This window comes from Fukomys damarensis, unplaced genomic scaffold (assembly GCF_012274545.1).
Source record: "Fukomys damarensis isolate Sample0158 unplaced genomic scaffold, DMR_v1.0_HiC HiC_scaffold_9, whole genome shotgun sequence".
Classification (NCBI taxonomy): domain Eukaryota; kingdom Metazoa; phylum Chordata; class Mammalia; order Rodentia; family Bathyergidae; genus Fukomys; species Fukomys damarensis.
This window is the reverse complement of record NW_022900921.1, coordinates 27,401,084-27,415,570: the sequence shown is the minus strand read 5'-3', so window position 1 is coordinate 27,415,570 and position 14,487 is coordinate 27,401,084. Positions and strand designations below refer to the sequence as shown.

Below are 14,487 nucleotides of genomic sequence, written 5' to 3'. Positions count from 1 at the left end.
CTCTCTGAAAAGGATCTTCAAAAAGCAAGACTTTATTTGCTGCAAGTGCAAGTTAAGTCATCACTAATGACCCCTAATCCACCACAGTTTAAATGGGCACTATATTGGGACTGTTTTTAATTAAGTCCATAATGTGGGTAATCTTACTAGGGATATGACTCTCATGCTCTTGATAGTCTAATATCCTTCTCTGCCATAATTTCTCCTCCACAGGAAGCATGGAAATCTCTAACTGCTAGACCTGTCATCGTCCATCATTTTACAAAGAAAATATTCTGACATGCACCTTATCATATTTGGGCTCTCCATCCCCAACTTAATGGTAAAGTTTATCCATTCAAGGCTTCAGATGGTAATCTAGACTACAGCCATGATTCTCCTGACAACGGTTATTCATATACAGCTACTGACTCCCTTCTTAACGTCTGACAGATTTTCTTTTCTTTTCTTTTCTTTTCTTTTTTTTTTTTTTTTTTTTTGGTACTAGGGAACCAGGGATCAAACTCAGGACCTTGTGTTTGTGAGGCAGGCACTGGAACCACTGAGTTAAATCCCAGCTCCTACTAACAGATTTTCTCAGCCTTGCTGGTAAGTCATAAAATCCCAAAGTAGAGAAAACATAATCTCTAGTAGTTCTGGCCCACAGCCCCTTTCAGCTGGAAAGTTATATGTAGACCGAGACTGCCAAACCCTCTGCAATCCAGAAAGAATTATGGGGATTCATGTCAGGGAAAAGTGAGGCAGGACGTTAGGGTGTGGCCAGCTTGCTGAACAAGTGGGCGTGACCTTTAATCATGAAGACCCAGGACACAGGCACCCAAGCCCTGTACCTAGACCAATTGGAAAATGCTATCTTCAATTCTTCTGGCACAAGATCAAGCAAGTTTCTGATAGGATAGTCTAGATCTGATATGAGATTGAGGGATACAAACCTCAGGATTGTGAGCCTTTTACCGGCCTGCTCTGCATTCTGCATTCTGCAGACCTTGTGCTTGCCAGGCAGGCACAGTACCACCAAGCTATATCTCCCGACCTGCAAAGCATACTTCTGTTCCTACCTTTAATAAATGTAAAATATTACTATCTTTCACATGTTTGCTGTCCAATTCTTTGTTCAGGACAACAATCCTAGAAAGAACCCCTGGAAAGAGCACAGCACCCCAGAAACCTGGTATAACAAAAGGATCACAAGTTGAAGACCAGCCTGGCTAACTTAGCAAGACCCTATCTCAAAAAAATTTAAAAAAATTGTTTTAAAAAGGGCTGGGATAGAGGCCGGGGATTTAGCTCAGTGGTTTGCTGGCCTGCCCTGCAAGCGCAAGGACCCGAGTTCAATCCCTGGTACGGAAAAAAAAAAAAAGGGGCTGGGATATGGTTCAGTGTGAAAGTCCCGAGTTCAGTTCCTTCAGTTCCACAACAAAGAAGTACAAAATGGACCAAGATACCCAGCAACACATTTTTACAAAAATTAAAGCTCTCGGGCAAGGGATTTAGCTCAGCGGTTTGGTGGCCTGCCTTGCAAGTGCAAGGACCCAAGTTCAATCCCTGGTACCACACACAAAAAAAAGATTAAAGCTCTCATTACATCAGCAAGATCTCCATTATCCTAATGTATGTGAGTATTTTTTCACCTTCATGGTATAACTGAAATTTTGTTTTTCCTTGAAGATGCCCATTTCCCTGATGTCTTCTCTCCCACATTTTCTCTCATACCTGTTGGTATGGAAGTGTGATGACTGTTCCCTTGTTATTTATTCTCACTTTTGGGTGATTCTTTTTTCCTTCTTCTTAAAAGTCCACCTTCAAGGGCCGGGAATTTAGCTCAGTGGTGCTGCTGCCTGTTTTGCAAGCGCAGAGTCCAGAATTCAATCCCCAGTACCAATAAATAAATAAAAATAAAAGGAAATAAAAAACTACAATAACAGTGAATTTCATTTAAAAAAAAAAAAGTCCACCTTCAAATCAGGTGTGGTGGTGTACATAGGTAATCCCAGGATTATGGAAGCTGAGACAGGAGGACTGCAAGTTTGAACCCAGCCTGGACAACTTAGTGAAACCATGTCTCCAAAAGAGAAGTAGGGATAGGTATGCTGAAGTAGCTCACTGAAGGCTACTGGTTTAATTCTCAGTAAAGAGGGAAAAAACTGCTCACCTTCATTGTCAAGAATCACAAATTTGATTTCCTTTACTGTATGTATTCTCTTTTTTTAAATTGCCACATAGGGCTGTGGGGTGGTAGGTACTGCCTAGGATGCCTGAGGCCCTTGTTTCAAATCTTGTTATGAGGTTTCCTCAGCACTTTACAAACAACAATAACAAAACCTACCACATAGCTCTCTATTGGCTGTACTTATTTACCTTAAACTGAAAACAATTAACAATTAGAGCCAGAAAAGTAATGATAAGTGATAGGGAAGAGGAGCACATGATACTACAACCTAACCTACTCCCTTTCTGCTATCAGTACAGTTGTTTGAACTCCGAGCCTTTCACTGAGTTACACCCTTAGCCCCTCTTATTTTGAAACAAATTATCACTAAATTGTTCATGCTGGCACAAACTTGTGCTCTTCTTGCCTTGGCCTTCCAAAGTGCTGGGATTTAGATGTGCCACCACTCCACTGGTATATTGGTAAAATTTACTGACAGTGAATCTAAAGTACCTGAGTCAAAGTAAATGCTCAAGATTTTATTTTCAGTACAGGGAATTGAACCCAGGGTCTTTGCACTGAGCTACATCTCCAGCCAGCCAGCCCCCTCTGCCCCCACTCCTTGAGACAGGTTCTCCTTAAGTGGCTAACTGCCCAGGCTGGGCTTGTGATCCTCCTGCCTCAGGCTACCAGAGTGCAGGGATTATAGGACATCACCACCAGGCTCAGCTCAAGAAATAAACATCACAAAAACACCTTTAAATCTCAAAGTTTCATCAGACTCTACCATTTTCACCCTTCCTTGTTGGGAATCATTTGTGCACTCACATCACTGTCTTTTAGCTCCTGGATTCCTGTCATTCTTTCCAACTCTATTGGTGTCTTCATGAGTTTACAATTTGCTTAATTGTTTGTCAGCACTCTGCATCCACAAATTCAACTGACAGTAGATTACGAGTATTCAGGAAAAATACTGAGTCCTTATTGATGCGGACTTTTTTTTTTTAATTTTTTAAAACTGCTTCATTACATAGTTGAAATGTTGTTAAATATATGATCTATTTTCACAAAATGGTCAAGAGTAGGGGCTGGGGATTTAGCTCAGAGGTTCTGCTGCCTGCCTTGCAAGTGCAAGGACCCAAGTTCAATCCCCAGTACCCCTCCCCAAAAAAGAGTACACACTGATAAAGATGTGAATGAATAAGAATAATTACTGGTTCATGAACATACTGAACTTGTGCATGAAAAGTGAATACCAGTTATATGGTTCTACTAGTCTCAAACTAGTCTGAAACTACTGTTTGCATGTGTTTCTAATTTAAACTGTACTACTGGGGCCAGGGATTTAGCTCAGTGGTTCTGCCACCTGCCTCACAAGCACAAGATCCTGAGTTCAATCCCCGGTACCAAAAAAAGAAAAAAAAAAAAATTGTACTAGAGAACTGATGCAGACTTTTTAAAGTCATTATTACTGCACAGCAATTATTTATACAGCATTTACCTTGTATTAGGTATTATAAAGTATAGAGGATAGAGCCGGGGATTTAGCTCAGTGGTGCTGCCACCTGCCTCGAAAGCGCAAAGACCCAAGTTCTAACCCCCGTACCAAAAATAAATAAATAAATAAATAAATAAATAAATAAATAAATAAATAATACAGGACAGTGTACTTATGTAACTAGCAGGACAAGATGGAACTTTAATTTTTTTCTTTAGACACAGGGCTTCTCCAAGCTTCCTCAGGCCTAAGGCATGACCACCAACCAAACTTCCTCTCAGCTTACCATAGAGAAAATATACAGACTCTGGCCCCTAGTCTGAGTCTAGTTTCTTTTCACAGAGAGAGGAGGGACAGGAAAAGGGCCCCAAGGAATGAAGCAAGCATGATGTTATCTACTGTCTCATTGTATTTCCTTTTCCTTCTAATCCTTGCACACCTTGACACAGTGCAATGGTGATTCATGGCAACATGAAACCCCTCCATCTCCTTGGAGCTGACTTTGAATAAAGCTTTTTTTCTCTTCCCCATGCCTTCTGTGTGTTTAGAGAACTGGAGTGGCAAGGAAAGGGAACTGAGCATAACACTTTGGTTATATGCATACTATACATTATATTATAACCATTATATAAAAGGGACTTGAGCATCTTCAGTCTCGGTAGCAGCGAGCATTCTTGAAACCAACCCCTCCTCAGATACCAAGAGACATCTGTACTTTGGTCTCTCCAATCCTAGCCTACAGTTCCTTCAATCTCTATCATACCTCAGCCATTGGGATCAAACTCCAGAACGCACATAACTTGTCACCAACCACAAGGCCCCCAACACTCTTGTGCCACATTCCTATCTTTTCAGCTTCCTTCTTTTAACACTGCCTAACACTTCTTCAATCTTCTTATAACCCAAAATCCACTGATTCTCCTTCTCATTATACTTCAGTATCCCCAATGTCCGTTTCCCATTTTACCCATCATAAATTCTATAGTCAGATATAATTACTCTTGCAGACATCAACTCTTTTGTCCCTGATTAATATAATTCCCTGAACTAACCCATAATTCTTTTAAATTCCAAACCTCTGCCTACTTTGCACCTGTACCTTCACAAGTGAGTAAGATTGGCTGGTTTTTCTTAAAATAAATTTTTGACCACTAACCTCAAGTAGAGGTTACTTAGCCTACTCCATTTACTCCCCTACTCTCCCAATAAACACACCTGTTCTCAAATCTCCACCATCCTCACTTCCTCCATCCTCAATCTTCGTTCACGACCTTGTTTCCTATTTCTCAGAGGAAATAAAATAATCACAATAGGCACACCAACCTATCTACCTTCTTTTATTCCCTTTTCTTTTCTTTGAATGATTTTATTTTTGTTGCTGGGGAGGCCCAGTTACTCCTCTTGTGTGCTGGATCCTTATGCCTCTCAACTAACTTAAAGATATTGCAATCACAATTTATCTTCCTTCTGAATCAAATTTTCTTTTTCTTTTCTTTTTGAACACAGGACTTTTCAACTATATCCCCAACCCTTTTATTTTTTGAGTCTCACCAAGTGGCTCAGCTTCCCATAAGTGCTGGGATTATAGAAATATGCCATCTTGCCTTTTTCTTTTGTTGCAGGACTGGGGAATGAACCCAGGACATGCAGACTGAGCTAAGTACCTAATCATTGTTATTTTGAAAATTCCAGCGATCCATTCAAACCCCTCCTAAAAATCTAGGAGCTATTTTTCTTCTTTCTTTCTTTTTTTTTGGTGGGGGGTACCAGGATTGAACTCGGGTCCTTGCGCTTACAAGGCAGGCCACCGAACCGCTGAGCTAAATCCCCGGCCCCTTTCTTCTCATTTCTAATAAATACTCTAACTTCCTCCCTTTGCCTGCAGTTTCATTTATGAGACGAGCTCAGTTTGCACATAATTAACTGCTTCATACTTGGAGGTCCCACTGAGATTAAGACATTTAAGACAGGGCTATACATACATGACTATCCCATGCTGCTTGATGGGACAGTCATACATGCACCACTTGTGGTTCAAACCAATTGAGGCCTGTGATGTAAGCCATGGAATTCACATGCACCACTGGAAACTGAGATAAAGATCAATACTCTTGCAAATACTTTGATAACCTAAATCTTCTCTTTAAGAAAAAAATGTTAGGCCTTCAGGACATAAGTGACGATAAAGTGCTTAATTCTCCCCTGTTCTACACAGTCCCACTTTTGGAAATTTTCATTTTATCCCTTCTTTTATGCAGCTCTGTATGCCTTCTCCCAAAAGGGTGAAATTATTTCAGTTGCTAAAGGATCTCCAATTATGAGAGGCATTACCATCTCTCTCACACTCCCATCCCTTCTCCCTTCTCCTCACCCATTCCCCTCAAATCTGGTGCCTCTCAACATCCCCCAGTGCCAGGTATTTCTTTTATAACAATTTCTTATATAGCAAGGAAATTATTCTAATTGTTGAATGTGCCCACAAGAAAGACATGATCACATAATTCCCGCAAGTAGCTTTGCCTCTGTCCCTTGAATAGATCACTATCGTCAACAGGTTCTGACATCAATTTTTATCCCATGCAGGGCTCCCCTGGGAGATAAAGCAAAAATTAGGGACAGATGGTTGAGTTGTGGGAAAATGCTTCCCTCTGCATTTATTACAAAGAATCAGCTTTGGGTAAGTAAGATGGAAATCTCAATTCTGTAACATTAGCTTACATTATAAAAATGGCTCCTCACTATATGAAAAAGAAAATAGAACCTTTTTTTTTTTGGTTTTTTTGAGACAAGGTCTCACTATGTAGTTGAGACTGACCTGGAACTCACTATATAGCCCAAGCTCGTCTCAAACTCACAGCAATCCTCCTGCCTCAGCCTCCTGAGTGCAGGGATTACAGGCGTGCGCCACCATGCCCGGCTCAAAAATAGAACCTTTAATGGAAGAGTCATGGGGTGATTCAGTATTAGCCTCTATTTTATTGTGACTCTGGTACTACTTAAAACTTTGGATTCCTGTCGTATACTTTTTTTTTAAGATAGGATCTTGATGTGTAGTTCAGGCTGGCTTTGAACTATGGAGTCCAGGCTGGCCTCAAAATCACAGCAATCCTCCTGCCTCAGTCTCCTTGTGCTAGCATTACAGGCACACACCACCACGCCTGGCCCTGCCATATACTTTAAGAGATCCTTTAATTTTTCCCTCTTTACATGTCAACATTCCAGGACTATCAAAACTGAGGGTATGTGCAACCATCACCACTAGGCCTCGGAAACATCCTCTCAAAACTCTTCCAGAGCTCCATTAGCTCTCATAACCCTAACCACTTTGTTTGCAAACATTGCAATTTTAATGGATCTGTCTCACAGGAATATTTACGTAGTGAGCAACTGGGGCTGTCAAAGGAGCACTTTCCTTGTGATTGTTCTAATAAAGAGGGCCCTGTGAAAAATCAACAAGTGGAATATTCTATTCCCTGGGGACAGTCGGGCCCCTTTCCTTGAAAGACCTGGATTTTATGTGACAGTTTGCTGCTGCTGTATAACTGCAAGGAGGTCTGTACTATGGTAGCAGTTATTCCAATGATTAAGATACCAAACACCAAAGAAATGGCCTCTTCAGGCCAGATCATCATCCCAGGTCCTTCTCAGAGCAGTTTCTGCTATAATGGCATAAAACAGACACATCCACTATGCCCTCTTATGACAGATTAGAGAAATGGGACTGGGGTGGACACACAAATGATACCCTGTATCACAGAGTCCACATATGGGACACTCAAATACCAGGGGATTCTTTCGCAGGCATTCCACTATTAAAAAATCGATCTTGGGCTGGGGATTTAGCTCAGTGGTTCCACCACCTGCCTCATAAGCACAAGGTCCAGAGTCCAATCACTGGTACCAAAAAAAAAAGATAAAAAGATCAACTCTGCCAGATGTGGTAATGTATGCCTGTAATTCAGCACTTGGTAGGCTGAGGCAGGAAGATCGAGTGTGAGGCTGACCTAGGCTACACAGTGAGTTCAAGGCCCCAGTACCAAAAAACAATACAAAACTTCACTATCCATCAATGTTTTAAGAAACAACTAATAATGTTTACCATTCAAATGCTTAATGCTCATCACAGCTTCAGATATATAAACAATTATTAGTTCACAGATGAAGAAACTAAGGCCCAGAGTGTTTATGTAATTTTCCCACTGTCACAAAGTAACTGAAGATCCAGGATCCAAACTCAGAAAGCCTTACTCCAGGCTCAGACTTTATAATCACTTACTATGCTCAGCTGACTTTCATGAGTAAAACAGAATAATAAAGACAATAACATAAGTTCTCAAACATAATGAGAATCTGATTTACAACCAGTCCATTAGTTGAAAAATCATTTAAAGAAATAAAAACAGGGCCAGGGATTTAGCTCAGTGGTTCTGCCACCTGCCGCTCAAGGATCCGAGTTTGATCCCTGGTACCAAAATCAATCAATCTATACTTCACTTATTTAACACAAAGTAATTTTTTTCTGGTACTGGAGGGGGCAAACTCAGGACCTTGCGCTTTCAAGGCAGGTATGGTGCCACTGAGCTAAATCCCCAGCCCCCACAAAGTAATTTTTTAATAAAAGGTTACCCTTTTCTTTACAGAATGGGTCCACTGGATACTCTGAATCTGTCTAGCAAAACCATGCTGAATGGATTTAAGCAGACCAAGAAATAAACAAATAATCTAACTCAATGATTTCCCCCAAAATCTGTTAGTTATTTTGCCAAATGAAGGCAATTTTTTCCTCTAGCAACTTGCTCCTATTTAGTTATCCTAAAACATTTAACTTAGTTTTCATACAAATAACTCTTTGTACTGGTACTTTATTGGTTTATGTAGCATTCAATTAAATTTATATGAAGACCAGCATGTACTGGTTTAAGAGCACACGTTAATTGATTCTTGTCTAAAGTACAGTTCAAGCTGTGTGTGTAGTGCACACCTGTAATCCCAGCAGTCTGAGAGGCTGGGGCAGAAAGATTATAAATTAGAATCCAGCAAGGCTAATTTGGTGATACCCTGTCTCAAAAAAAGTGCGGCAGGCTCCGGGGATGCAGCTCAGTGTAAAGGCCGTTAAATTTAATCCCAAATGTCTCCCATACATGCATGCACAAAATGGGGGGTGGTACAACTCATCTGGTGAGAGCAGAAACACTTAACCATATCAGGGCAGACATTAGGAAATGGAAGAATCTATCTTAACTAATGAGTCAAGTGAAGGTTACAGTTAGAGAGTTTCTACATTATGAAGCTGTATATCTTGGATTGAGAATGTTAACTCAAGTAGGTAAAGCACTTATCTAGCATGTGTGAAGCACAGGTTTAGAATCTCAAAGTAGATCTGAGTATGTAGATGAAAAAAATATACAAAGATACACAACAAATCTAGAATTAGGATGAGGGGGATAAAACAAGACTTAATTACTTATTTTATACAGTTGTGTGTTGTCAACTTCCAGCAAACACGCTTGGATAAATGGTAGTTTGTTCTGTTGTTTGAGACAACTCAAACTCATGATCCTCCTGCCTCAACCTCCTGAGTGCTAGGATTACAAGTGTGTACCCACTGCATCCAGCACTGATAAGTTTTTCTAAACATATAAAGGAAAAGAAGTTCAGTCAACTAGATAACAGTATCCCCCATGTTACAGGAGAGGAAGACTGTAAAACTCACAAGAAACTAAGTTAAAGAGTGAATTTATGTTTACCTAAAGTTCTAAAGCTCATGTTTTCTCTATAGTGTTAAATTTTCTGGAAAAAAACCGAATCACTGTGATTTTTAAAAAATTTATTAACAAAAAGCTCGGTGTAGTGGCACACACCTGTAATCCCAGCACTCAGGAGGCTGAGGCAGGAAGATTGCTGCGAGTTTGAGACCAACCTGGGCTACAGAGTAAGTTCCAGGTCAGTCTCAAGTACATAGTGAGACTCTGTCTAAAAAAAAAAAAAACAAAAACAAAAAAACACCAAAATATCATACCCCCCAACTAGTAGCCAGATGAAGTAAAAAAAAAGATGATTTTCAAAATGACTTACAAACTTGATTTAACAGCTCAGATTTCAGGCTTTATTTCCTATAATTTAAGAGAATGAGGGTCATATCCTACTGTCCATTTAAAAGGAAAAATTTCTTACTCCTGTACAAGCAGAAAAGAGATCACTTCTTTCTTCAGAGACAACACATAGCTCCTTTAGTTCTCTCACTCTGTCCAAGTCATCCTTGCCCAGATGTTCAAACAGCAACCTAGGGGAAGTAAACCAAAGCACTAGGGGAGTCTGCTGCATTTGGAAATTTAAAGAAATTTATTCCAAAAAAGTAACCTTCCACATATTTGCGTTAGCTCTTCTTAAAACTGATGTCCCTATTCTTTCTCATTTGAAATAGCTTTTAAAAAATCTGCACTAGTTATTCATACTAATGGTTTCCAAAATAAACAGGAGAAATGGAGAACTACAGACAAATCTTAGAAATACCAAATTGACCACGAAACACAATAAATATGCCTTAGGGTGTTCCAATCAAATTATGTGTCACAAAAAAAGAAAGAGGAAAGCTGAGATTTTCCCTAGTCTCAAAATACACCGAGAATCTGTCATCCTGTTCTATCCTGAACACTGAAGAACGTAAGCCTATGATTCATACTGGTTTCTGGGTTTTTTTTTTTTTTTTTTTTTTTATTTTTTTTTTTTTTTACTAAATAGGAGAGGTTTAATTTGGCTCACAGATCCATACAGCTAGTGAAGCAAACCTGAAACCTAGTGTTGGCACTTCCTAGTTGCAAAAACCTTTGATGGTTCCCCAGGTGTACAGATTAAGTTGAGGTTTTATTTTTATTTTATTTTTTTTGTACCAGGGATCGAACTCAGGACCTTATGTTTGTGAGGCAGGCAGCACCACTATTGAGCTAAATCTCCAGCCTCAGATTAAAGTTTAAATCATTGCACAAGGTTTGAAAGAAAGTTGGCTCTAGTTTACCTTTCTACTTTCAATTCTTTAAATCCAGCAAAACAGAAAGACTCCACACTTGTCCATATCCATGTATGCAACCTGTCTCCCAGATTTAAACATCCTCTTGCTCATACCTGTTGAAACTCTGTTCCTCCAAAGCAGCAAGCTACAGTGGTAAGAACCCCAGATCAAACCCACTAGAATTCCACTATTTAATAGCCTCAAGGACCTTGAGTAAATGTGTCAATACATCTTAAGAGAGCAGGCATACCACTTTATTGTGCAGATTAAGTACAATGGTTATAATTTATCTAAAATAATGTTCCAGGCATAGTAAATAATAACTGGTACCTATAAATCACCCCCCCATCAATTTCACCCTTCCCTAAGAACCCACAGCACTTAGGCGAGTGCTCTACCATTGTGCTACAACCGCAGCTGTTTTTATTTTGAGACAGAGGCTAAATTGCATAGGCTGACCTCAAAGTTGCAATCCTTCAGCCCCAGCCTCTGAAGTAGGCCTGTACCACCAAACCTGACTCACAGCAATTTTTGTTTGTTTGTTTTGAAATAGGGTCTCACTATGTAGTTCAGGATGGCCTCAAACTCCTGGTGATCCTCCTACCTCAGCCTCCCAAGTGCTAGGATTACAAGCATGTGCCACCAAGCCCGGCATCATAGTATTTTTGCTGTTGTTTTTGCAGTACGAGGAACTGAACTGAGGGCCTTCATACTCAGCTACTACTCCACTGCAGTTTTAAATTCTGAGATAGGGCCCTGGCTGAGTTACCAAGTTGCCCAGGCTGGGCTCAAACCTGCAATCCTTCTGCCTTAGCCTCCCAGAGTGCTGCAACTAGGTGTGTGCCATCTTATCTGGTTATGATTTTTTATTTACCATACTACACTATAAACACTTTCTGGGTACTCTTATTAGTCAAGTCATATATGTACCTGGCTTCTCCAATTCTCGCTTTGGCAGCACATACACCTGACTTCTCCATTAGGTTAGACAAGATAGTTATGGACATGGATTTCTAAATCACTGTCATTCCAACACAGCAAAAAAAGAAAAAAGAGGGCCAGGGATTTAGCTCAGTGGCACTGCACCTGCCTTGCAAGCGCATGGCCCTGAGTTCGATTCCCCAGTACCGCAAAAAAAAAAAAAAAAAAGTGTAAATCTCTGATACTACTTGTTTAAGTTATTTGACTTCTCAGCACCTATTCCTTCATAAATAAAATAAATGGAGTGCTCGTTTCAGCAGCACATATATAATTATAAAATAAATGGAGGTTAACTATAGTCGTGTCCAAGAGGTTTAAGAGTTAGCCGGGTGTGGTGGCGCATGCCTATAATCCCAGCACTCTGGAGGCTGAGGCAGGAGGATCGCTGTGAGTTTGAGACCAGCCTGGGCTACACAGTGAGTTCCACAGCAGTCTGAACTACATAGCGAGACTCTGTTTCAAAAAACCAAAAAGAAAAAAACAAACAAACAAGAGGTTTAAGAGTTATGTCAAATATATCCTATAATGCTCAACATCTAGTAAATTTCAAAGAACGTTTAATGGCAATATGTACATGTTTCCTTTAGGTACATATGTGTAAAACGCATTTCCTTAATAAATTCAATTTCATAAAGCAATCAGCACAAATCAACGTGCTGCCCACCTCCTGATATATTCATTGAATACAAAAATGGAAGTTTCTACGTACTTTACCTCAGAAATGTTACCATATATTCATATTCTTCTAGTACAAGATTACATTATGGTTTATAACTCATATCTCCTTATTATAGCTAAGTAACACAGGGCTTACCCCTGAAGATCTGTTAAGTATAAAATGGTATGCACAAGTTGAATAAAATTCTGAAACTGGTGTTCCACAAGGAAGTAGAAGATAGTTGTCTGCTGTTTACTCACTCTTCCATTCTAGTCTGTCATTAATTTCTCTACAAACTCCCATCAAATGTCAATTATGTCTATGATAGCATTTTATCATTCATATACTTTTCATGCTGTTCAACTTAACCAGGAAAAAATACCTCAAAAGCTATAATAAAATCTATTCAAGGAAATTATAGAAATGTGAGAACACAAAAAAGTTTAGTATCATACCATTTGTATTCTACCTCAGCTGTACCCCGATACTTATATGTGATGTACAGTAGAAAAATTAACCCAGGAAAGGTTTTGGAAAGATGAACCTGGCTTTAAAAATCTGACACCACTACACACTAGCTGTGTAACCTAAGCATTGTTACATGTTAAGCCTTATATATCCTTAATCTGTAAAATATGGACTATACCAGTGTGACCCTCATAGCGGGGTTGTGAATATTTAATGAGATAACACATGCTAGGGCCGGGGATTTAGCTCAGTGGTTCACCGCCTGCCTTCCAAGGGCAAGGTTCCGAGTTCGATCCCCACTACCAAAAACAAACAAACAAACAAAAGATAATACATGCTAAATGTTTAGCAATGCACTTACAACATGGTAAATATTTAGTAAATGCTGTTGTGCTGGCAGTGCCTCAGCACTGCATTTAAAAAAAAATACTGCTAATTAAATAAATATTGAGCATTTTGTATGTTAGGAAGTAAGTGTATCAACTTCAATTCTAAGTCAAATAATGATTAATAGCAGTAATTCTGTTCAGGAGCATTTTACTGTTTACAATGCGCTTCTAACAAACCATAAACTCATTTGACCTCCACATCTTCAGGGAAGTAGACACTTTTAAGATATACATTAAAACGATAAAGAAACTGGTAACAAAGCCACAGTCATCCACCCTAGTGACTCCTCCAACCAGATTCTCCAGCTCAGAGGTTGTTTAGCGCCAAGTGTTCTGAACATAACATCCACAAAAAGGAGGCAGATTCCTGCAAGTTGCCACCTTCCTCAATCACAGTCAAGCACAAGAGTACGGGAATAAGCAGAAGATATGAAACCCCATCAGAAGCTACCGATGGCACTTCTGTAGCATTGCTTCAGTACGTAGTGTTCTACCACACCTCCAGGGCAGAGGCCAGGCCTGTGAGTACGTGTTTCCTTCCCCCACCACAGCCCCCAACACAAGATTTGCTACCCAAGAGGCCCTCATTAACGTTTGTGGAAATAATATAGGACAGTGGTGGGAGATGTTCCACAGACCACAACTGAGGTCAACTCTACCGTGGGGATTAAGCATCTCAGGCAGGTCTAGAGTCAGTGGACGGGAAAGGATGGCTGAAGACTTGAGGCGTTAAAGAAAACTACGGAAACTGACCCGCTGAGGATAGAGGGAAACGGAAGAGGCGAGCCGGGCTAAACAGCGATGCCTGGAATGCTGGGGACAGACAGAGGCTCGGGGGTAAAGGGGATCCGGGCAGTTGGCGTCTGGGAGGAGGGGGCCTCCTGCTGGTTTGAAAAAGAGCCCAGACCCAATCTGAGGAGACTTATACGCTCTTCTAGAGTCTCACTCCCCATCCCGCGGCGGCATACTCGAATACTCGCCGCTACCTGAAACTGCAGCAGCTTCTCTGTCTGCTCCTGGGTTAGATCCCGCTCCTCAGGCGCCGCCATTTTGCCGCCGCCTCTACGCTCCTGACCCGTTCGCACCGTCACCCGCCGGAAGTGACCTCAGGCGCAACCACATCCGGGCTGAACGGCCAGTGGGTCGGTAACAACGTCTGCGCGCGCTGGTCCCCGAGCCCTTCCGCCAGTCGCCGCCGGAGCGCGCTACTCTGGCATGTCGAGCAGTTTCGGAAACTGCCGATGTACAAGTTGCCCTCTTGATTTAGGTCACCATCAGAGCCTCTAAAAATTCAAGATTACTGAATAAATGTCAGAAAACCGAAAGGGCCCGAAT

General features: G+C 40.7%; 1 protein-coding gene across 3 annotated transcripts in view; it reads right to left on the bottom strand.

Annotated features, from left to right (window-relative positions):
* Nucleotides 1–14,261, bottom strand: part of Faf2 (Fas associated factor family member 2) — a 65,300-nt gene extending 51,039 nt beyond the window's left edge. For 2 of the 3 annotated variants that reach the window (XR_004516418.1, XM_010622127.3), the window contains exon 1: nucleotides 14,139–14,261. Coding sequence is in view for 1 of the 3 variants with exons in the window: in XM_010622127.3 (XP_010620429.1) it covers nucleotides 14,139–14,201 (63 nt within the window). In the remaining 2 variants the exon portion in view is untranslated. Of the gene's footprint in view, nucleotides 1–9,821; nucleotides 9,931–14,138 lie in introns of all 3 variants that reach the window. The other variant, XM_033761647.1, reaches the window with a different exon arrangement.
* Between the last annotated feature and the right edge of the window lie 226 nt (nucleotides 14,262–14,487).